Here is a 24,011-nt window from a genome sequence, read left to right on the forward strand (position 1 = left end):
AAACTGGCCGGTTCATTTAGTTGAGCCTTTGCACGCATTCAAAGATTAGGGGTATTTACGTAACTTCGTTCGCATCGAATAGATCCGTCGTAGATTTAATGGCGGAATGAAGAGAGTTGGAAAGGAGAGGACCTCCTCATTGCCGGATTCACAGCACGGACAGAGAAATCAGTTAGCAAAAGCAACGGGAGAAACTACCGGTTAGAATTTTTTTCAGGTCTTCGTTTTCCTATGTAATTTCTCATCTGTTTATGCTAAATGTTGCTTTAAATTTCTCATAAACGGTTTAGGAAGAAATTGATACTTCAAATCCTTCTGTAGCATACTAGTTCTAAAGTTCATACTTGCTCATTATCCGTGATTGAAGCCCGCTTCGAAATTTAGGACTTGAAATTCTTGAACGGGAAAGTGGGGGACGAAACTCTTTAGATTTCATCCGAGTATTTTCGTGGTTTTGGATTCGTTGAATTTTTTGCTGCTGTAAATAGTCAGGCGAGTTTGAATTTCTTGTGAGGAAATTTTCGCTTCGAGTGCTGTCTCAATGAGTTTAATTTCTGGGTGGTGAATTTGAGTTCGAGACTCTGTTGCTGGCTCGTGGTTTTGAATGGAGTAATTTGCTCCACATACCCCCACACACTCGAGGATTTTGGCTGTATGAGTTAGCGATGTCTGTGAATAACAACAACAATGCTAATAGTAACAGTGTGGTGAGGAATATTGGGGGAACTATGCCGGTGAATAACAGCCCTAGTAGTAACAATTTGGGGAGGAATATTGGGGCAGCCTCGCATTTTGGGAATTCTGGCATGGTTCAGCAAGCAAGGCCAATGAATCATCATTCTCAGTCACAGTCTCAAATGCACGGCGGGACGCATTTTTCGGGTCATTTTCAGTTGTCCGAGCCGCAGTCGCGTATAATGTCTCAGGTACAGTATACGCAGGCTCATGCACAGGCACAAGCTCAATCTACTCATGCACAGTTTCAAGCTCATACTCAACCTGTTCAGCTGCATAGTGCTAAGGCTAGTAATGTTACTATAACACCCTCTGTGTCAACACCTGGGACAGGGAGTTCTAAGAGGCCTACGCAGAAGCCACCTTCTAGGCCTCCAGGATCTTCTAACAGTAGCGCTAGTTCACCTTTTAAAACCATGGAGTTAACTCCAGCTGCTAGAAGAAAAAAGGCTAAGCTTCCTGAGAAACAAATACCCGATAAAGTTGCTGCTCTTCTGCCAGAATCTGCCATCTATACCCGACTGCTCGAAGTTGAGGGTCGGATAGATGCTGCTCTGGCAAGAAAGAAAAATGATATTCAAGAGTCTTTAAAGAATCCTTCACGCATTCAGAAGACCCTACGGATCTATGTCTTCAATACGTTTGAAAATCAGAATCAAAATAGTTCTGATCAGAAGAATGTAGAATCCCCTTCTTGGTCGCTTAAGATAACTGGGAGGATCTTGGAAGATGGAAAAGATCCCGCTATAGCTGGAGACATGCAGAATTATAATTCTACTTACCCAAAATTTTCATCTTTCTTCAAGAAAATCACTATATACTTAGACCAGAGCCTTTATCCAGATAACCACATAATTTTATGGGAGAGTTCTCGTTCTCCTGTTCTGCAAGAGGGATTTGAAGTGAAGAGAAAAGGAGATAAAGAATTTACTGCAGTGATAAGATTGGACATGAATTACACGCCTGAAAAATATCGTCTTTCACCTGCTTTATCAGATGTGCTTGGACTCGAAACAGACACCCGCTCAAGAATTATGGCTGCACTATGGCATTATGTTAAAGCTAACAAGTTGCAGAATTCAAATGATCCTTCTTTCTTCACATGTGATCCAGGTCTACGAAAAGTGTTCGGTGACGAGAAGGTCAAGTTTTCTACGGTATCTCAGAAGATATCGCAACATTTAATTCCTCCGCCACCTATAAACTTACAACATAGAGTTAAGATTTCGGGAAATTCTCCTGTTGGAACTACATGTTATGATGTCGTGGTGGATGTACCGTTTCCAATAGAAAAGCAAATGTCAGCATTCTTGGCAAACCTGGAGAAGCATAAAGATATAGATTCCTGTGATGAATTGATTACTACTGCAGTAAAGAAGATTCAGGAGCACTATCAGAGGAGAACTTTCTTTCTTGGCTTCAGTCAGTCTCCAGCAGAGTTTATCAATACTTTGATATCTTCTCAAACTAAGGATTTAAGGATCGTTGCTGGTGATGCTAGCCGTCTTGCAGAGAAAGAACGTCACTCTAATTTTTACAGTCAATCCTGGTGAGCATAAGTTATTTCTTGTTTCTACCCTCCTTTCTTGTTTGTTTACTCTTATATGTACTTAGAGATCATGCATTGAAATCATGTGATGAATGTTTTTATCCCAAATCAGTTCTACATCTTTGTCAAACATCAATATTCTAAAATTCTAGTGATTTTGGCAATGTTTATCAAAATTATGGTGCTTTTTAATTACTGCCAGTGGCAACAATGCCCATTTGATGAATGCTATTTGTGTCTTTTTTTGGTATTCTATTTTCTTTTCGTATACTGGCTAGAGTGACCTGCTTGACTGGATGCCATTTGTGTCCTGCTCATCAAATTACTGCATAATGGAGTAATATGCACAGATATCTCACATGACAAACTTTTTTAAATGAATGTTTTAATTAGTCGACGAAAATGTGTTGCATCAGGTTGGAGGATGCTGTGTTTCGGTACCTGAACCGCAAACCTGCTGGAAGTGATGTTCCTGGAAGCGCTTAAAGATCCAAACATTGAATTCGGTGACATCTGTTCTTATATATATCGCCTTTATTACTTTAGGGGACTGAGTATCTGGAAAACAAATATAGGAATTCTGTATTTGAATACATGGATAGTGCTTGATTGGGTAACTAATGTTGCAGGGAAAAGTCGTCTTAATTTGACTGCAACTTAGAAATTTCATTTCCATTTTGTACCATTTTTCAGGTAGATGTTAGAATCACAGATGGTTTTGCTTGTCTCAAACTACTTACATTCCAATCTCTGCCTGGTTCTGAATTAGCTTTATACAGAAAACCAACTTAGGCAACTGTTAGAGCTATGAACTGATATGTCTACTTCAGATTTTGGAATATGTATCCTGGATATTCTAGGGAGTTTCATATGGCTGTAGACAGAGGAGTTATTGTTAAAATCTGATATTTACCCAACTTTTAGAGCTTGCTCTGACGTTTCATTCATTCTTTAAGGGCGCCCTCTCATAGCTTGTTCTGATGATGCATACCAAACCTTATGAACCAACAGGTTACTGTCATCGAACTCATTGCTTTGTGGCTTTCTCTGCATGCAAATTCATATCGTGTCTTGTCTTGGTGAAGCTGTACATAACATCTACGAGTGTATGGTCAGTAATAAGGACATAATTAGTTCATGTAGTAAGATTAGATAAGTTATATGTAGGATTAGTGGCGTTGCCTGTCTCGTGAAATTAGCTTAGTTAGAGCGTTCATATCTAAAACACTATTCAACCCTGATTGAACACGTATTAGACACTTGTTAATCATAGCAAAAACTTCGATAGACGTAAATGTGTCCGTTTCGGATTTGACGTCACTTTTTTTAATATTCTTATGTACAAAATGATATGTATATTTTAATAAACGTGTACGCGTCAAATTTTTATAAAAATGACGTGTCTATGTCGATATTGTATTATATCCTTATCTTGCACTGAAAATTAAGAGGAAAAACAAAAAGGATGTGGGAGTTAAAAAGGTCAAAGTTGACGGTATAAAGAAAGATTCTGGTGTGTTGGTTAGCAAGGAATGAAGTAAACGTGCGCTTAAATGGGAAATGAAATTGGAATTTGGATCATATAGATAAAATTAAAGTGCTTTATAGCGACGTACATTTTTCATTTATACATTTAATCATTATATTTTTTTTTTAATTAAATGTTGGCTTTGCGGCGCTACGATTCATCAATTATTTCCAACTCAAAACACACACCAAATGCTTCACTTTTGTCCTCTTCTTTCTCTAACATAAACCTGTAATCCACCTGCCATGTGAGCTGTCAACAACGGCACAAAAACCGGTTCACTTTCACTCACCGCTCTAAACTCAAACCGCTTCAAAACCGTGGCTACCACGTATTTCATCTGAATGAACGCCATTTCCTTTCCCAAGCACATTCTCGGCCCGCCTTGGAACACCGGGAACTTAAACGGACTCACCGCTTTCGCCTCCCCCTTTTCAAACCACCGTTCCGGTTTGAACTCCTCCCGGTCCGGACCCCACAGCTCCTCCATCCGCCCCATTCCGTACGGAAAATATGTCACTCTGTCCCCTTTCCTCACCGGAGTTCCGTCCGGCAGAATGTCCGCCGCCGCTGCGTGCTTTGAATCCCAAGCCACCGGTGGGTAAAGCCGCATGGACTCACACAAACACGCCTTCAAATACTTCATGTCCTTTAATTCTTCGTAGCCGTAACCCAACGACGCCGTTTGGTAATTGTTGGACAAGGAAGCCACTTCGTCCATAAGGGTTTGTTCCACTTTGGGATGCTTTGTGAGCAACCAGAAGAGCCACGTCATGGCGGCGGAGGTGGTGTCGCGGCCAGCCATTATGAAGCTGACGACCATGTCTCGGACGACTTCCTCGCCGTGGCCGGCGGATAACAGCCGAGATAATAAATCGCTGTCTTCATTGTTGTCGAGGTTTTTGTTGCGAATGATGTGGGAGACCCATGAGTGTACCATTTGGACGGCTTCTTTGAGCCGCTTCTCGGAGCCGATGTTGAACAGCCGCTTGGCCTTCCACGCCAGAGAGACTGGCGCTATTGCCCGCTTGGCGCTGATCCCCGTGGCCATGTCGAATGCATTTACTATTGCTGGAACTGGGCGCGACATGTCCAAACATTGCTCGTCAGTTCCTAAAGTCATCTGGAAAACAAACACAATGACGTCATTAATCAACGTATCCAAAAACATAAATTAGTGATTAATTAACATGAAGGGTAATTTCGACAAACCTTACAAACGGTGTCAAAAGCGAGTCTACCCAGAACGTCTTGCAAATCCAAGACGCCGTTAGTCCGGGCAGCGTTCTGGAGCAACGGAATCAAACGGAGATGAATTTCATCTTCAAGCGTCTTAACCACAAATTCCCTTAAAGACTTGGCGGAAAACTCATGGCTAGCGAGCTTGCGCTGTGTGGACCACAACTCGCCGTCGACGTTGAAAATGCCGCAGCCGAGGAGATCGCCGAGTATATCAGTGAAGGGCTTTCCTTTAGGGTAATTAAGAAAATTAGTCTTGAGCATGTACTCGACGTTGGCTGGGTTGGCCGTGACGACGGTCCGCCTCGAACCGAGGCGGTGCACCACAATGGTCAAGGACGGAGAGTTGGAAAGCAGGTGGGTGTACCAGGAGAGAAGGCGGCGCCGGTTTTTGAAGAAGGAGATGAAGCAGCCGATGAAAGGGTAAGAGGGAGGGGAAGAGCGGTTAGTAGAAAAGCGGTGAAATTTATAAATGAAAACATAAATAAGAAAGAAAGCCCAGAGAGAGATGGAAAGAAGAAGGAAGAGGGAGACGGCCAAGTCTTGCATGGTACTTCAATATTGAGAGAACCTTTTAATTTTTTTTTTTTTTTTTTTTTTAGTTTGTGGACTGGGGAAGAAACGGATATTTATAGGGTGGGGGTAATGCAATGTGAGCTGTAAAAGGAAGAGCACGTGGGAAATTGCCAACCCTTCAACAAGAATTACACGTGGCTACTTGCTTTTTTTCTCTTCTCCACTTTTATTTTATTTTTTATTTTTTTAATAAAAATCTACCTATTACTTAAATACATATGAGATTAGTAATGATTTTTTTGGAAGGAAAATATGTGAGTAATCTTATTGATTGCAATAGAGAAAAGAAAGAGAATAATTAAAAAAAGAAAAAAAAAAAAAGGAGTAGGTAAATGACACGTGTGAAATGTGATACGACTGTAGAAGAGATCACTGACAATATGGTAGACTATGCGGGGGCTAAAGAGACGTAATAATTTATAAGGCTTGAGGTGGGTAAAGGAGCCAAATTTATGGCAACTGTCCCAAAGCACAATCAATTAATTTTTAATTACATCTATTTGTTGTTAGTTAAAACGTACGCATTAAAAAAAATAATGGGTGTTCGAAGCTACTCGTATTTATTTATTTTTATTTTATAAAAAAAAATGTATAGAATTGGAAGGAATAGAGTGTGATAAGAAAATAAAAGCAGATGAAGAATGTGCAGAGCCGGTTATGCATGGAATGGCAGCATAGGGCTTTTCCAAATAAACCCGAACCCGAACCCACCGTGTCATTAGGTAATGTTTGATTGACAGGACGTGTAGTCGGCCTGTTGGCGCCGCAAAACAAAAAGGTGGGACGGACTAATGGAGCACATGAGAGAGAAAATGGGGAGATGCAACGCCGTCGTTTTGGAAGAGAGAGAGAGAGAATGGTTTCTGTGGCCAATGATATTTCAGGTTTTAACCTATCTCACCGTCCAAAACTGGAGGCCCCAATGGCCGCAGCCGCTTAAGTTTCATATAATTTTTTGGGGAACTCTGGACGACATGTCGACGACGACTGGTGATGACGGTGGTCATCTGGTTGATCAATCAAGTCAACTTTTTTTTGTTGCCAATCATGCTCTCACTGTTGGTTGGAAACCGACGTGAGGTTTGTATTTTAATTTGTACGCACTGTATTCAGTCCTGCGGTTGTTGGTATTGGTGGCGGTACTTCAAAATTTTTACTCTTCTCTCTCTCTCTCTCGCGGACGCATGTCGACGACCATTTGATCAGAACATTGGAGTTCTTGATCCGCTCCTTCAAAACCACACACACACACACACACACACATATATTACTTACTATTTTCTTTCATATGTTTAAAGGTGCAATAAAACAGCTCTTTAATCTAAAATTTGATCATTAAGTTGAAAAATATGATAAAGAGCTTGCAGATTTCAAATATGATTCAGAAGGGTCAATTTTCTATGTCATAAGCTTTGCTGGAAATCAGAGTAAACAAAAAAATACACGCTCTTACTTTTATCTCTATATTTTAACTGTCAATGTTTTGTTTTTTTTTTCCCTCAATCAAAATGAATGAATGCAGATACTCATGACTAATTTCTCAAGAACCATCATCAGTTCAACTTCAACTCTACCCTACTCCTATTTAAATGTTGAGGAAACAGTCATCCTTAACTTTCTCTCTCGGGTTGCTTTCCTTGCTGCTCATGTTGTTCATGTAGAGGAGCACGTGTTTCACTCCCATAGTGGTCGTCTAACCATCAGCGCTTCTAAGGCGGGCAATTAATTCATCCTGCACCAAGCCGATCGAAAAATATGAAAAGGATAATCCACAGAGAAAGCAGTTGCATTCATCTCAATCCTCAAACACAACGATCAATAAGACTTATTCAGCTACTCTACTCCACATTGATTACAATATAATATACTTGCCTTCTTTCCTTTGAGCGAAAGGCCTCTGGCCTTGAGAAGCGCACGCAGCCTCTCTACAGTCAAATTCTGGAAATCCTTACTCGGTGTTTCACTGTTTGATGCTCCTGGATGCATTATTGTAGCTACCATAATCATCAGATTTGGAACACAATTCTAATGAAACTATAAACTAATCATTGAAAGAAAAAAGGTAAAAAGGTAAAACGCATCCTCCCCTGACTGGTCCTTTCTGTTTCAATTTTCAGATATATCCTACTAACAAATTGAACTGCTCGACATATTTCTAGACGTTAAACACCAAAGTATGAAATGCAGGGTTCTTTAAGGGTTGGGGCCTTTCAAAATGTAGAACCACAATGTATAATATGCATTGATTTATTGTTTTTTTGCATATAATAGATAGTGGTCGTTCACTTGTTCTTCATATTAAAGAGAAAGGGCACCACCCCGCTAGGTTGATACTTTTTTGTTCCTTCACTCTTGAGGGGTCAGCACATGGGTCACATAATTTTCCTCTATAAAATACTAAGAAAAATAATTGGATTATACAAGAAAATAATTTTAAAAAACAAAAAGAACAAACAAGAGCACCACAAGAGATTGATGCTAACAAGAAATGGTGATGCTGATTGAACTTTCATGAATTATGATTAAGACTACATTAATGTCTGTCTGCACAATGCTCAAGGAGAAACGAAGGCAGGATTTAGTTAAACTCTTTTGAAGAACATTTGCAATGAGTAACGAGCCAGTCAACATGCCCTACTTACTTTCTGTATACATGATCAACAAAAACTTACCTTTTCCTGAACTTACTTGGGCAGTCCTCTTTGCTCTGCCATCTGAAATTTTTTCACCAGCCCTGGAAAGATAAGGATAGCATAATTAAGACTCAATATTATGTAGATTCTAAAACCAAAGTTATATGCTATATGGTACGTGCACCATGTGTTAAGAAATGAAAATGATATATTTTATGAGCAATGCGATAACAAACGACAATCAATTGTTAGCTTCAAGTGCCACTTAAGAAAATGCAGCAAAATCCGATAGTTTCAACAAAACTTGGCTAACTAGCCACCTTAGAAGACCAGCCTTTTATTTTCTAAGAAAGATAATGACATGATGGTACCTCTTTCGAGAGGATTCGGCTGCAGCTACTCCCTTTCCATCCTTTGAGCTGGAATTTTTAAGCATCAAAGATCGAATAAGTATATTCTGCTGGTTAGTCTTTATTTCTTGGTCCTCTGGATGCAACAAAATGGGTGTAAATATTTATTAGTTTTTGCTGTGTTCAAAATACATAACATGGCAGAAAGTAACACAGTGTGTATTAGGAACCACAGATTTCCACAATGGTATGATATTGTCCACTTTGAGCATAAACTCTCATGGCTTTGCTTTGGGCTTCCCCAAAAGGTGTCATACCAATGGAGATGTATTCCTTAAATTATAAACCCATGATCATTCCCTAAATTAGCCAATGTGGGACTCTCTCCAAACAATCCTCAACATAGTGGTCAGTGCATCGGTGAATGATAAGTCCAGTTTCTGACGTGTTTCAGCAAGAACTATTCGGTAGGATGATGGATGAATCTCAGATATCATTCCTGATAGCGTGACAGTAATGTCAACAATGACTATTTGTTGGTTTCTCCACATACATTCAAAACACATGTAAATTGCCAAAATCAGATTCTCCTTTCTTTATCAATTTTCATGTCAATCAAATATCTGGTGAATAACAGTTCTCAAACTGCATAACCTACAATCTTACATGATTAAAGTGTTGCTTCATGGTACACCTACAGCCTTATGTATTTAAACGGTTGCTTAGGGGTAAATAAAATGAACATTCAGAGAAATAAAAGATAACCTGGTGGTGAGGTATCATGAAGGCAGATATAGACTCGCATACTTCCCTGCATGAACATATTTAGAAAGAAAAAAAAAATCCTTTCAATATGGACAATAACCACGATAAATGCTTGTAAATGACCATATGAGCCATCGCAAGGGAAAAAACTAGGACTGAATTCTCAAAATTGATAATCCAAAAAATACCTTCATACTACAATGTGGTTATAAATCTTCCAACATAATAACACGCATACATCCTTTAATTCACACTAAAGTGATAACCAACTCAATTACTCAAACATTCGTATCATCCGATCTAACAAAACACATAAATAATAGATGCAAAAGAATAACGGCATCCTAGCAAAAACCTAGCCAGAAAAATTCAAATTACACCTCTTTGTCACAATTTATATAAGTTCGCATACCTATAAAGAACAGGTCCTTGATCACTAAGAATTTGGAATCTTACGAAATGAGAGTAAAACAACAGCATCCTTTTAAGCACGAGAGAAGGTTAAAGCATTCTCTTACAACTTAAAAACGTATGATGAACTCAACTCCCTCGTAAACGTGCTAGCAGACTCAAATGCATTATTATAATTTCCATGGCTTCAGGCCCTAATGAAGTCAAGTGATTGATCGAACTATACATAATTCCTCGCTAAGTGAATTTTTTTTTCCTAATGTGGATGTGAAAATGATGGAAAAATATACAAAATTCAAACAGAGCGAATATGGAAGAGTAAGATTTAAAAGAACAGTGAGATTTGAGAAGAAACATTACAGGATTTGAGGAGGGGACGGAAGACGAAAAGTAGCCACGGGAAGGAAGGTCGCCAAGGAACTTGGAAGCGCCATGAGACGAGGAAGAAGCGGAGGACGCCATGGGCGAGAAACCCTTGCAAAGTAAAAACTAGAAAGACAGCAAGATGGTGAGTGAAATCTGTGTTGAAGGGCGGAACCAAGAAGCCCACAGCGCTAAATACACGGGAAGCGCGGTAAAATAAATCTTTACGGCCTGTTTCTGTTTCTGTAATCTTGGGTCCGATTTATACCAATTTTACACTCTCTTTGGATTTGGTTATTTAAATTAGATTTTGGATTAGATTTGATTTAATTATTTGAATTAAATTTAGTTATATCAGATTTAGTTATCGGGATTTGGGAGAGTTTTAGGTGTCACATCCTATTTGTTGAGTGACGTACTAGTGTGATAGTGAGATATTCACTTGTAACACTTTGTATATCAAGTTGCTACCCGTGGATGTAAGAAAACTTCTTCTCTTCGAACCACGTAAATATCTTAGTGTCTCTGTGTGTAATTTCGTTCATTAGTGTTGTGAGTACATTTGTTCCGCTTTCGGTGCATAACAGCTTCAATGTCAGTGATTGCTATGGTTACTAAGTAGTTTCGACATAACCGAATATCAAGGAACTCCATCAGAATTACTAATAGAAACATTTCATTACCTATTCTTGTACTTTAAAAGCTGTTGCACTACAATTGATAATATAATGGGAATCAATGGTCAAACCCTATAATAGAAAAAGGACATAGTAAATAGTAAAGCATCTAGACACATATATGATATCGGATGGATCGCGATTAAATGCAAAAATTTCTTATTTATTTTGATAAGTTAATCAAGATATTGATTCCAAGTAAAAGGAAAGACATATTGACTCTCGCAAGTAGTCGACTCTGGAAAATATATGTGAAATTATAACTATTATTATTGATGAGAAAATTTTGTAATTTTTGTCTTCTCATTCTTGTTTGTGGGCTGGGCCTGCACGAACCCGGCCCAATAAGTTCCTAAATACCTACCTATCGGCCCAGTCTACCCACTTGGATATACAGAAGAGATTAGTAAAGAAAAAAAAAAGGAAAAAGGAAAAACAGAATATTCATAAGAGATGACGAAAATTGAGGCTATGGCCGCCACGGTAGCAGGAGAAGAGCCTATGAAATGGTGCCACAAAGCAGGCCGGAAAGTGCGGTCCAGCGCACGGTAGCATCGCCCACAGCAGTGGTTAGCAGTAAACATAGGGTAAGAAGAAAGAAGGAAGGTGGTTTTTCTTTTTTTAATTCCCAATCCGGCAAACCGGATAAGCATTAGCGTTCTGTACGTAAAAGCCGCACATCTCTGTTGACCACTGTATCCCCATTCACCTCAGTCCACCACGTGGCAGTCAATCCTCCGTATACAAAAGTCCGCCCCTTCAACGGCCAGGATTAAATCAATGCACGAAATTAAAACTCCCCTGTTGCACAGTGGTATTCCTCACTGAGCGGACTTATTTATGCTTTCCGCCATTGTTCCAATTGGAAAAAGAAAAAAAGGAAAGTCCGATCATTGAGAGAGAGAGAGAAGAAAATGGTGATGGCGGCAACTAGAGAGGAGAGTCCTAGAAGCCCAGAGGCGAAGCTGGGGATGCAAGTGGAAGATTTATGGGACGTTCAAGAGCCGCAGCTCAGTCCTACCGAGAAGCTTAATGCTTGTTTTGAAAGCATCCCTGTCTCTGCTTTTCCACCTGCCCCTTTTGATCAAGGCATCCTTCTTATTTTTCCCTTCCAAATCACTTTTGTATTTTGTTCGTATATGATTTGAGTTTTGCTTTCTGTTCTTGAAAACCAATGGATGGTTGATGAATTTATTACAATTTGGAATTAGTGACGTGGCTAGAACTTTGAAGCTGAGGTGGAGCTCGACAATTTTCGTAGGAAATGGATGGTTGATGTTTTTTTGGTTTGGTTTGGAGATTTTGATTTGGATGATTATTGAAGTGTTGTTGTCTGGATTTGTGTTCAGCAATTGAGATAAGATCGGACAGCAGTCTAGCTGAAGCTGTTCAAATTTTGGCCCAACATAAGATCCTCAGCGCCCCTGTGGTGGACGTTGATGCACCTGATCATGCTAGTTGGATTGATAGATACATTGGTGTTGTTGAGTTTGCTGGAATTGCTGTTTGGATTCTTCAGCAGGTTAGGATTTTGCCAATGAATCTTTCTTTTCAAAGCACATTTTATTTGAATTCATTTATGTTTTGATCATTAAGAATGTGTGAATGCTCATGTTTTTGGAATCAAACCATTTATTTTTTGTTCATTGCTGCATCCTATCAATGATTTTGAAACATTGGGATGAAAGACAAGGGATTCTTTGTTCTTTGTGATAATTTATGTTTTTGACTCAAAACTCTTGTGAATGAACTTTGAAACTCTTAAGATTACTGTACACTAATGAGCAATTTTCGACACCGTGATTTGTCTTGCAGTCGGAACCTCCATCCCCCAGAAGTCCAAGTGATGGAAGTGCTGTGGCTGCAGCAGCAAGTGGGGTGATATCTCCTGTTGAACAGCAGGTACTGGGCTCGGAATCAGCTGCAGCAACCTCGGGAAGCTTTTTCGAATGCTTAACTTCGTCTGAATTGTACAAGAGCACACAGGTTTGATTTCCTTTTCAAGATTAGATCAGAAACAATTTGAAGAACAGTCTGATCTCGGTGCTTTTCTCACCTTCTAGCTGATGAATGTGGCTTTGTTTGATGTTTCATCAAATCTTCTGAATGTACAGGTGCGAGACATCTCGGGGTCTTTCCGTTGGGCCCCGTTTCTTGCTTTGCAGACGACGAACTCGTTCTTGACCATGCTCTTACTGTTATCAAAGTACAAAATGAAAAGTGTACCAGTGGTGGACTTGGGGGTGGGAAAGATTGAAAACATCATCTCACAATCTGCTGTTATTCACATGTTAGCAGAATGTGCAGGGCTACAATGGTTTGAACGTTGGGGAACAAAGACTCTCTTGGAGCTCGGTCTTCCCATGATGTCGCCCGCTTCTATTGTCAAGGTCTATTTTTGGATAGTCATAAGAAATTTAGAGAATGCTTTTATTCATTTGAGCAAAATCTGATTGTTATTTATCTTTCTTCGATGTTGTCCTCCTTTTAACGTAGGTGTACGAGGATGAGCCCGTTCTACAAGCATTCAAACTTATGAGGAAGAAGAGGGTTGGAGGTGTCCCTGTTATCGAAAGGGGTGGTGGAAACAGGGCAATAGGAAATATTAGTTTAAGAGATATCCATTTCTTGCTCACTGCACCAGAAATCTACCACGATTACAGGTCCTTGACCAATATTTTGATATTGTTCGGCCTTTGTTGATTCGCAGGCAAAGTTTTACATTTTTGGTTAAGAAAAAAATGAAATAGAAACGAATTCGTATCATATAACTTAGTATCTAATTCACAGTTGTTGTGGTTACCACTTGTAGGAACTAGAGTTATCTTGTGCATATGTTTATCATTGATTGACATGGGGATCTTGTTCGTGTCTGACAGGTCGATAACAGCGAAAAACTTTCTGACAGCGGTTAGAAGCTACTTAGAGAAGCATGACGAGGTCTCTCCAATGCTGACCAACATGATTACGTGCAAGAAGGACGACACGATAAAGCATCTGATTTTGATGCTCGACTCCAAGAAGATTCACCGCGTGTATGTAGTCGACAGCGATGGTAATCTGCAAGGAGTTATCACTCTTAGAGACATAATCTCGAGGTTAGTCCACGAACCCCACGGTTACTTTGGCGATTTCTTTGATGGTGTTCTGCCATTGCCTCAGGATAGTCGGGTTTGAAAGTGATACGGTGTCGAGAGCACGATGATGCGGTCAATATAAGTCTTTGGCCCTCTTCATTTAGTTTTCTGTTCTGTGTGTTCTCTGTCCTTGATCTCGAGTGGTTTGGTGGATGGATTGAACGGGCATATTGTAATATAGGCAAGTTTACCTGTAATTAGTTCTCTACTGGGTTTGCCACATTTTGTGTAAATTTTTGTTTGGCATAATCTCCAAGCTTGTTGCGAGTTCGATCTATTATAAATATAGCCACACTTGGCTGTTTTGGGTCCATCTATAACAAGTTTGAATAAAAGTCGAGAAGTCGAATTTGAACATAAAAATGAGAAGCAAATGAGATATCACGATCAATCAAGGTCAAGAGTAATGGGAGGTACACTGAAAGAAACATGAGGTAATTGAGCTTCCAAAATCAAATGATGGGACTATCCAAAGCTGTCATTGAACAATAATTGAGCTGATGCTTCATCTAACCAAATGATTTGCGTTGTTCGCTAGCTGTGTGCAACTGAAAGCACTCACGTGTTCCCTAAACTTAATGTAAATGGGGAATTTTGACTGTTGTTGGGTTATAATCAAAGCCCCATCACAAGCAATAGGAATGCCAGGAACTCGCCATTTCAAGCAACACAAACAAAGCTATGGCACAAAGTTGTTTGTTTAGATTAGCCTCTATTCAGATTTGACTCTTGCTTCTTTGTAGTAGTAGACTGACTAATGGATTTTCAGTAGTAGCGGTTGGGTCGGGGTCGGGGTTGGCGGTCTTAAGTTATGTCCACAATATCACTTGACCTCAAATTATTAAGATGCAGAATCTAATGTATACAACATTGGTGGTTGTAATATACAGTGTATGAACTTTTGTAAGTAAGATCATAAGCTTGACAATATCATGCGTCTATAACATTAGGAAAAAAAAGGATGAACAATAGCTCAGAGCATGAAAGAGTTTCAAGTACCCTTTCTTCGCAAGTGATGTGAAACAGCAGGTGATCCTTCAAACAAATCTGATAGAGAGTTCTCCAAGTCGTCCGGCGTGTACTTTATGTACTTTCCAGAATGCCTTCCGCTCTCTAATTGATTTCTAAACCTTCCCAAGAAGGAGCGATACGCCGGGATCACCTTCTCCGAAACGGATATTATCAGCTCATCGCGCAGTTGAGCATCCGATACCTTCCAGGACGTCTGGACCCTGCATATCTCCTCAAACCCAGCATTGAAATTCTTGAACTTTTCCTTCAAAGCCGTCTTGGAGGCAGCATTGCTCGTGCTCCCACCAATGCCTTCATCCTTTAAGCAACACAAGACCTTGCTCCAAGAGGCTCTAAGGTAACTCGTTTCATATTGGCGAATTTGGCCGCTATGCCTGCGAAGCCAGTTACTCCCCAGCAGCTGGGCAAGCTCACAATCTTTCACTTTTTTCACTATATACAGTATATTGTTCATTAGAAATATGAACTGCATCCCAACATCCTCATAAAGTTTTGATTTATCCACAAGATTGGATTCCAAAGATGATAACAACATCAACAATCTATGAGCTAAAGGCGACGTGCTTTCCAGCTGCAGATCATCGTCATTGTCGTTCACACTGCGTTCCTCGTCTTCCAGAAGAGAGTTCATTGTCTTACTGTAATCAACCAGCAATCTCACATAATTCATTACATATCGAATAAGCGGGTGAATTTCGGCGTTTTGCATCGCTTTCTTCGAATTTTCGCTTTCGATGGCTTTCTCAAACTCTGCAAATGTCCCTGTGGCTGCTTCTCCCAGTCCAGACAACACTTCATGCGCCTCACTAATCAGAAACTCATCGGAAACCATGGCTTCCAAGTCGGGCAAAACACCGGCCAAAGCATCATACATATCTAAGATTCGGAACAGCTTCTCCGGTGACCTCTTCCCAATAGCCACTGCCTCACCGAAATTCAACAGCTGCATCACACACCCTTTGGCTGTTTCGTTAAAGCAAATCTCCTTGGATTCATTGGCGCCATTAAAGATCTGATCACACAGCCTCTTCTCACCGACCAAAATCACCCGGACTGTTACTTTTACGGCCTGAATCCATTTCTTCATCTTCTCGTCCAAAAATTTCCAGTCACTTTTCTGAACCTCCTCAATGCTGAGACGTTCGACGCCAAGAATTGCCAAGCACTCGTCCAAAGCATCGCGACGAACCGTGCTGTAGACTTGAACACATTCCTTTTCGTAGCCGGAACGAATCATACGGTCCGCAATCTCCGATAGATCAACAGCCGCATCAGGATGGATCAAATCAACCCAAGAATCTTCTCCAATTGTCCCACCTCGCTCATGGAATCGCCCGGAACTGCGACTGTCCTCGCCGAAATTCTCGAATTCATCGTCAATTTCACTGTAATTGGACGCAAACGAGAGGTGAACTCTTCGAATCGAGCCGTAGAGCCGCTCGGCGTCGAGAGGGACTGCGCTCTGGATGAGGATATGGCGGAATTCGCTCTCGAGCCGACACATCGCCATTTGGATCGCGTTTTCGGCCCGGTCTACGAACTCAGTCGACTCGGACCCAATTGAAAGGTCTTCTACTAGCCGGACTATATCATCCACCGCCGATAAATACTCAGCCGCCTCGTCCGGCGAGTCCTCCCAATTAAGCGACCGTCTCGACACATCGAAATTAGGGTCCCAACGAAGAATCACCTTCTCCGCGGCGTCCAACCTGTCGTTCTTGGTTTTCGAGTCGTCACTGTTGATCAAACTACTGATACTGGAAAGTCGATTATCAAAACTGGAGAGTATCAAGAGCATGTCCTCACGAACCTCTTTAGGAGTATTGAGGCTCTTGACGATCTGCTGAGCGGTGGACAAGACACGGTCGTCGACGGCGCTGGCGGCTACATCCGTATTCGTTGCGGCCATATTTAGAGGGGTTGTGGAGAAGAACGACAAGGGTGTTACAGTCGGAAAAGGCTATGGAGTCTCAAATCTCCGGCATGGGAAAATCACAGGCCATTTGTGAGCCCCAAATTTAACCCCATCACTCTCTGTCTCTTCTGAGTTACAGAACGTTATGAGGAAGAGGGAGGAGGAAAACACATTGGGAGTGTTGGGCGTAAGCGGTGGGAAGTAAGGGCCCTGCAGAGCAAAGGAGTGGGATGGAATAGATAGAAGAAATGAGAGGGAAATGGGGGAGAAGAGAAAGGGAAGCTAAGCTTAAATGGCGGAAATGGAGAATCGGGTTTGGAATTTGGGAAAGGGGGGGGTGGGGGGGATTAGGGAATAGGGAATAGGGAGTGAGTGATAAATAATAATTAAATACTAAACTGCGGAGTGAGACAAAGCATCTTCCTTTCGGGGTTCTCTTCTTTCCGCTTTCATCGCTTTCCAAATAAAAACGTGCATCTCATCCATTTTTGTATCTTCTCTCAATTAACGTCAATTCCTTTCCTATTACTATTACCAAATCATTTTTTTAATATATATATATTTTAAAAATATTATTTCATTCTGTTAATCTAAATATAATTGTAGTTAAAAAGGCAAGTTCGAATGCATTCCCCAAAGCCTCCACACCCCACCTACCTGCCTTCTTACTCGGCTTTTTTTTAATAGATAAAAGACAACCAAAAAAAATTATGAAGCTATTTTTTGGATTTTTTAGGACACATTTCTATTATTAAAATTATTTTTTAAAAAAGAGTAAGGATCTCCCACACAAGGGAAAGGAAAGAAAAAAATAGTTGTCAAAATAAAATTAATATTTTTAATTTATTTATTGGAATTAATATAAAACTCGGTCATTCGGTACTGGGCTCAAAAGCCCATTAATGTTGAGGGCCCAATATTCTATAAACCCAACTTCTGAGTTTCTTCTTCCATGATATTGCCGCGGCGGGCGACCTTCGAGGCCGAACCGATTTGGAGACCGCACATTCATATTGCGAACCAAAACCGAATTGCGCGAAGATGGCACCGCATGACATTCGCCGTCCTCACAAACGCCCCGCGATCTCCGACCAGCAGAAGCGGCGGGAGTTTTCTTTACAACGGCAACAGCAGAATCGTCGCGACGCTCAGCAACAAGCACGTTCCTTAGCCTCCACGCTCCTCTCCCTCTCTTCCACATTCAACGAGCCTAGTACCTCTGAGTCGGTGTTGGAGGTTGAGCTAAATGAACTCGATTCCGAAACGGAATGCTCGCCGGTGCTTAGATCGCAGAGTGAATTTAACGAGCCTTCTCTGAAGGAGTTCGATGTTCGCCAGGCTTCGAAGCTCAAAGGTTCAGAGGCTCGTAAGTGGTTTTCGAGGCAACTGTTACTTCCTGAATGGATGATAGATGTTCCTGATCGACTTAGCGAAGACTGGTTATAATTCCTTTCATTTCTCAGTTACTAGTATTCAGTTAGCTATTTATGTTTGCGTTTTCTTCAACTACTACTCGGACTTAGATCTTGTTTCTTTTTACTCGACACATCATCTTATCATCGTTGCCTTTCTATTAGTCTTGCACTCTCAGATTTTTTCTCCTAGTCGCGTGTTCGCATTCAAATTCAATTGTATTCGGTTGCCTTTTTCTCCTTCACGTCTCGTGCTTGGCTAATTGAAAGGCGTCACCGAAATTTGGACGATACTTCTCGCTAAATGTCTTATTCTGATGTCAATAAGTATTCTGAAGAGGAAAAAGAGAGAGAGAATATTTTCATTTTTCTGTAAATTTGCATGGAATGATCGAAGGTGAGAGTGACGTTTCTGCGATGCTTTGGATTCTTGTAGGTACGTATTTGCAAGGCCTTCCGGGAAACGTTGCTTTGTTGTTTCTTCCAATGGCACAACTATCAGTAGGCTACGAAATGGATCAATTCTGCATCGTTTTCCTTCTGCTCTACCCAACGGAGCAAGGAGAAGAGATGCCTCTGGATCCGGTCAATCATATTCTATCCTGGATTGTATATTTCATGAAGTAAGTTTCTCATATTTCTTATGCCTTTCTGTCGGCCAAATTTTTTACTGACAAGTAGAAGTTCGAATGTCATGCAGATGGATCAAACTTACTACGTCATCGATATGATTTGTTGGCGAGGATATTCTCTTTATGATTGCACAGCCGAGTTTCGGTTCTTCTGGCTCAATTCCAAGCTTGTTGAATCTGGTGCTTGTGAGCCACCTTCATACTATCACAAATATAAATTCAGCCTTGTTCCTGTATATACGTGCGATCAAAATGGTTTTTATGCTGCTTATACTAGAGCGGCACCTTATATCAAGGATGGCCTATTATTTTACAACAAGTAAGGTTTACCATCAAGAAAGGATTTAAGACTTTGAATTCTCCTCCTCCTTTTACACGTGGATTTATTTTGAATTTATTTCACATGTTATTTTTCATTTAGTTGAGAACCTCTGTTGTCTCTTATTGAAATATTATGAACAACATGCGGAACACTCCTTATGTATCTGCAGAGTTATATGTTTTTAACAATTTTGAAGTTATAATCTCATGATATTCATGCTTGATAATTAATATGCACTGTGCGTCTCATTAACTCCTTTCTTTCATTTCATGAATTTGTATTCTTACAAGTTATATCTTCGTTGATCTTGTACTAAGAAGTTACGTTGTGTTAGGCATTCCCATTACCAGCCCGGAAATACACCACTTGCATTGGTCTGGAAGGATGAGAGTTGCAGTCGATATGTTATTGACACAGATAGTAATGGACAAGTCCCAAGCCAACAGCAGGCACTTTTTCTCTACACTTCCTGTTCCTCTTTTAAAAGAAATGAACTATATGACTGTAATTCTTTTCTTTTTTTCCCTCTCTTTTTCTTATTTTACAAATTCTGCTGCCACAACGCAATTGGTCAAAACGATCCATTTTGTTATCCATGCCATGGACCTACTCTCTTTTTTCATATAGTTTATAATGCTTCTTCTGCTTTGTTTCAATGATCAGGTGGTTTTGGAGCTACAAGATGATGGAAAGGTGACTACATCAGATGATCCTCCAGTGGACTTTGGATGCTTAGATGGCAATTTTATCGAAAAGGTTTTTGTTCTAAATTTAACCCTTTCTATGGTGTCATTAGTTTTGAATTTATTTTGTGTATTACATGTTGTTTACTTAGACTACATTTTGCATGGAAATCTGGTCTGTGATTTTCATTTCTTTTTATTTTCTCTTTTGTGCCTTTGTATGTCTGGTGTGTAATTTGGTGTGGTGCCTATTTCACCATATTGTAGTCTTGATGTTGTTATTTGGGATTCTGTTAACTGAAGAAGCTGTTGCTTGATATCTGCATCTTCTAAAGGGATTGACCAATTAGATCTTTTTGTTTGGAACAGGAAAAGAAAAAAGTAATTAGCTAGTTAGCTCCTGTGATATGAGGTGGTTTGCATGACATTGATTTTTTGAAAAATAATCTCGATGGTTTTTATTAACAGGTAATAGTAAAGAGCATGTTAACAGGAATATTGACGTGCCATAAAGCCTGTCACTAAATTATAAACTAACCATTTACCAATATTGCCTTCAGTTTACGGGAATTACTCAACTATTATCTTTTTGAGTCAGGATTACAATTCCATTCCCATAATTATAGCAGGAATTGTGGCCCTTTTTACCCACCTAGTGAGCATTAACAACCTTCACCCCCACTTAGAGAGAATTGACTCTTTTTACCTCATCTCGTGAGAATTATAGTAGACAGGATAAGTTTTAGTAGTACTCTAGACTTGTTTCAAGGGTTGATACAATCATTCATTTCAAAACTACTTTTTAGTACTAGCCTATTAACCTTTGTTCTAGGGTGGTAAGATAGAGATTCGGCCTGTTTTAAGTTTGAGAATATGTGGTTACAAACTTACAACTTACAACACCCTTCCTTTAAGGAGTTTCTCACTCTCAAACCTACAACTCTCAATGCTCTTCCTTTAACTCGTAGGTTTCCTCTGTGGTGGTTTGAGAATTGTAAGTCTCTGCCCCAATGGTAGTTGCTCAAAGTTTTTTACTAATTTTTAGGGAGCATCTAGTGGACACAACTATAAAGAAAACTTGTGCTTATCTTTTTATTTTTTATTTTCTTGTAAGAAGCCAAGCGTGTCAGCTATTGAGGATTTTAGATCCATAACTTCATTCCCTGTAAACCATTCCCAAGACCTGGTCAAGAGGTCATGGAAAGTCCTATCTCATACTATTTATGCTAACTGGGGCAGTTTAATGGTTGGGGACAAAATTCTTGATGAGGCTCATCAGTACGAGAAGAAATCCTTTGTGGAGATCAGTTTCGAAAAGGTTTATGATCATTCTGGTTTTGGTTTTTTTGGGGACTGCTTGGCTATAATTGGAGAATTTGGTCTGTGAATTGCTTGTGTGATATCAGTTCTGGCATGGTTTTGAGGGAATTCTTTTCCATAGAGGTACCAAACAAGTGATGTTATGTTCTCTTTCCTTTTAATTGAGGTGATTGACGTCCTTAGCAGAAATATATGTAAGGTGATGGATAGTTATTTAATGGAGGGCTTTGTTGTGAGGACAGAGAATGTCTTCAAACATCATTTGTAGCTTGTGGATGGCACCTTTTTTTTATGCAGGGAAGGGAGATTCTTTTCTTAATTTGAATTGAGTTCTTCATGTCTCTGAGACTACTACATGCTTAAATATTAATTGGAATAAACGTTCTTAGTTATGTGACTATAATTGATTGTGAATAAGTTTAGTAGTAAGTTGTAAATGGTGGCTTGGTGGTCTCTTTGTTATCCATCTTATATTTGGGTCTTCCTTTGTGCTATATCCTGGAGCGTTTCTGTTTGGTGAAAGATGGTCAAAGATGTCTTTCATATTGAATAAGAGCTTACTTTTGAAAAGGGTACCTTTTCTTGAATTAGGCTATTTTGAGTGGAGCCTTCTTTATTTCCTCTTCCTCATAAAGATTCCTTCTTCCTAACCAAGTTGTGAATAAGTCTTCCACTTTAGTTCTTTGTCCGTGGTGGTGTGTTAAGCGCAAACAATCACTAAGTGATTAGAATCACATCTCCTGGTAATTCTACTCTCTTTTTTTATATTTTGGTTCAGGTTCTTAGCGACTTTTGTAGTGGTCGTGATCTTCTGGCTTGTCATTTTATGGAGTTCTTTTTGCGTCCTCATGTTTGATTTTAAAAATTAAAAAAAAAAACTTTTTAGTTACCTTTTTTCTTTTTCCATTGGTTGGAAAGGATAAAAAAATATGGATTTTGGGGGAGATTTGGGGTTAACTCACTTCAAGCTTCTTTTAAGTTAATGCCACAGGAGTTTTTTCTCAATAATTTTTTTTTTTTTTTTAGAATTATAAAAGTCTTCTGTTTTTATATGTTACCAGCATTTGAAGTTCCTTCTTGTCGGCAAATATCTAAACTGACATTTCGATAAAATTCAGTCAGGGTTGTCTTCAGGTAATCTATTGCGATTTGCAATCGGGGATGGAGGGCTGACAATTGTTGACGGGAGGATTCAGGGGGCAGATTTACAATATGTTGGCAAGGTCAATGGGGCTCGAGCCTTTGCAGATAGTTACTCCAAGGTTAGAGAAATTATGCTAAATAGCGAAGTTAAAGGGTCAAATCATATCCCTAGTAAATTAATTCACACTTATTTTATTATTTTTATTTGTTTTTTCTGCCTAGACCTTAAAGGAAACTAACTGTGGCAGGTTATGTTTCAATATGCGGCTCGCCATTCGCCTTTAAAAGTAGATGATCTATTAACGTCCATCAATTCATCAAATGATCACCGAGAAGATGGTGATACTGAAATGGATGGATAGTGGTCGATAGTCCAAAGATTTCTTAATTGCAAGTATGGTCATTATTTATGCCTCTGTTTGTTATGCTGCCTACTTTCTTATGAAGGCTTTTGTCAAACTCCTTTCGTCCTTGATACAGCGAAGGGAGATCTTGCGGAGACCGGGGCAGCATCCTGTTAACCATGTCGAGAAATACTATTTCCATATTTATATCTGTAGGAACTCATGGTATTCAACCCCCCGGTTCAAGTTCTGAGGTCGGTGCATCTCTCGCTGGCCAATCACTCCGACTCCTTTTTGAGGTAAAATTCTTGACATTACAATTTTCATCAGATTTAATATATAATATTGTACGTTATGAGAAATGTGAAACGATCCAGTTTTTATGCTTTAACCCAAATAGAGTTTAATGTTTAAATCACCTATTTTCTATCTCCATTTTTGCAGTACTTTGGTTTCTACTTTTCTGTTTTTAGTTTTTAAAATTAAACTATAATATTAGAACAATTTTGAAAGTAAATTCTTGTGTAGGATAAGAGAAGGGTATACATGTATTATCTTTTCAATAAAAACCAGAAGGCTAGAGTATTATCTTAGATAGTTCGATTACTACCAAGTTATAATTAGTTAATTATTTATATTCTAACTTTTTTATATTAAATTTGTTTAAATTAATATTTATATAAATAAAATAATAAAATGCTAAATTTAACCTTAAGTATTTATAATTTTAATTATAAGTTTTCTTTAAAAATGGTATTTTTTTTTAGGGACGGAGAATTCTCACCTTGACCTTAATCGTGTTCATGACCTTGCAGTTTAATTAGTTATTTTCTCATAAGCTTTTATAAAAAAAAATTATAATAATATTTATATAAATAATGCTAAATTTAGCCTAAACTAATTATAATTATTAAAAAAAGTGATTTTTTTTTCTCGTGGTGACCAAACAATTCCCACGTAGGGGTGTGGATTACAATCCCAACATGGCCCGTTTCCGTCCCAAGTTTTTTCTTCTCGAAAAAAGGTAAAAGAAAGAAAAATGTATATAATCGTAGATGGATACGCCTTTCCGTGATTGTTTTTGAAATCGAAAAGCAGGGAAGAGCGGTTGAATGCTGTAGACTTCACGATTCCAAAATCCTGGTGTATGTGAAGACTCCCATCTGGGGATTGCTTGGGTGAATGGGAGAATAAGCGGGGCTCCTTTCTCCACGGACAGCCACATGAATTGCGCCATTTTTAGTG

General features: G+C 39.4%; 6 protein-coding genes across 9 annotated transcripts; 3 read left to right on the plus strand and 3 right to left on the minus strand.

Annotated features, from left to right (window-relative positions):
- Positions 1-94: 94 nt before the first annotated feature.
- LOC111466000 (SWI/SNF complex component SNF12 homolog) lies at positions 95-3,082 on the plus strand. Of its 3 annotated transcripts, none has more exons than XM_023110532.1 (3): positions 95-200; positions 291-2,284; positions 2,701-3,082. In XM_023110532.1, exons 2-3 carry the CDS (start codon positions 666-668, stop codon positions 2,768-2,770), a joined length of 1,689 nt encoding a protein of 562 aa, XP_022966300.1. In that variant the 5' UTR covers positions 95-200; positions 291-665; the 3' UTR covers positions 2,771-3,082. The 3 variants fall into 3 exon arrangements, with proteins under 3 accessions (XP_022966300.1, XP_022966310.1, XP_022966318.1); XM_023110542.1 differs by having other exon boundaries at positions 322-2,284; XM_023110550.1 differs by having other exon boundaries at positions 385-2,284.
- Positions 3,083-3,953: 871 nt separating this feature from the next.
- LOC111466028 (cytochrome P450 94B1-like) lies at positions 3,954-5,653 on the minus strand. Its single transcript, XM_023110589.1, has 2 exons — positions 5,025-5,653; positions 3,954-4,935 (listed from the first exon to the last, which is right to left on the minus strand). The coding sequence occupies exons 1-2, from the start codon at positions 5,598-5,600 to the stop codon at positions 4,009-4,011; spliced, it is 1,503 nt and encodes a 500-aa protein (XP_022966357.1). The 5' UTR covers positions 5,601-5,653; the 3' UTR covers positions 3,954-4,008.
- Positions 5,654-7,007: 1,354 nt separating this feature from the next.
- Positions 7,008-10,334, minus strand: LOC111495549. Its single transcript, XM_023145641.1, has 6 exons — positions 10,147-10,334; positions 9,376-9,421; positions 8,632-8,746; positions 8,300-8,361; positions 7,500-7,603; positions 7,008-7,359 (listed from the first exon to the last, which is right to left on the minus strand). Exons 1-6 carry the CDS (start codon positions 10,246-10,248, stop codon positions 7,321-7,323), a joined length of 468 nt encoding a protein of 155 aa, XP_023001409.1. The 5' UTR covers positions 10,249-10,334; the 3' UTR covers positions 7,008-7,320.
- Positions 10,335-11,680: 1,346 nt separating this feature from the next.
- LOC111495538 (SNF1-related protein kinase regulatory subunit gamma-1-like) lies at positions 11,681-14,276 on the plus strand. 2 transcript variants are annotated; one of them, XM_023145620.1, is made up of 6 exons: positions 11,681-11,915; positions 12,176-12,348; positions 12,642-12,812; positions 12,941-13,216; positions 13,323-13,489; positions 13,706-14,276. In XM_023145620.1, the coding sequence occupies exons 1-6, from the start codon at positions 11,741-11,743 to the stop codon at positions 14,001-14,003; spliced, it is 1,260 nt and encodes a 419-aa protein (XP_023001388.1). In that variant the 5' UTR covers positions 11,681-11,740; the 3' UTR covers positions 14,004-14,276. The 2 variants fall into 2 exon arrangements, with proteins under 2 accessions (XP_023001388.1, XP_023001397.1); XM_023145629.1 differs by lacking the exon at positions 11,681-11,915 and adding an exon at positions 12,063-12,097.
- Positions 14,277-14,772: 496 nt separating this feature from the next.
- LOC111495521 (exocyst complex component EXO70B1-like) lies at positions 14,773-17,241 on the minus strand. Its single transcript, XM_023145597.1, has one exon. It carries the CDS (start codon positions 16,902-16,904, stop codon positions 14,955-14,957), a length of 1,950 nt encoding a protein of 649 aa, XP_023001365.1. The 5' UTR covers positions 16,905-17,241; the 3' UTR covers positions 14,773-14,954.
- A 635-nt stretch (positions 17,242-17,876) lies between these two features.
- On the plus strand, positions 17,877-23,197 carry LOC111495530 (snurportin-1). The gene is made up of 8 exons (XM_023145610.1): positions 17,877-18,349; positions 18,759-18,945; positions 19,023-19,273; positions 19,611-19,725; positions 19,940-20,032; positions 22,398-22,541; positions 22,671-22,816; positions 22,903-23,197. The coding sequence occupies exons 1-7, from the start codon at positions 17,952-17,954 to the stop codon at positions 22,782-22,784; spliced, it is 1,302 nt and encodes a 433-aa protein (XP_023001378.1). The 5' UTR covers positions 17,877-17,951; the 3' UTR covers positions 22,785-22,816; positions 22,903-23,197.
- The last annotated feature ends 814 nt before the right edge of the window (positions 23,198-24,011 follow it).

This window comes from Cucurbita maxima, unplaced genomic scaffold (genome assembly GCF_002738345.1).
Source record: "Cucurbita maxima cultivar Rimu unplaced genomic scaffold, Cmax_1.0 Cma_Scf00002, whole genome shotgun sequence".
Lineage (NCBI taxonomy): Eukaryota > Viridiplantae > Streptophyta > Magnoliopsida > Cucurbitales > Cucurbitaceae > Cucurbita > Cucurbita maxima.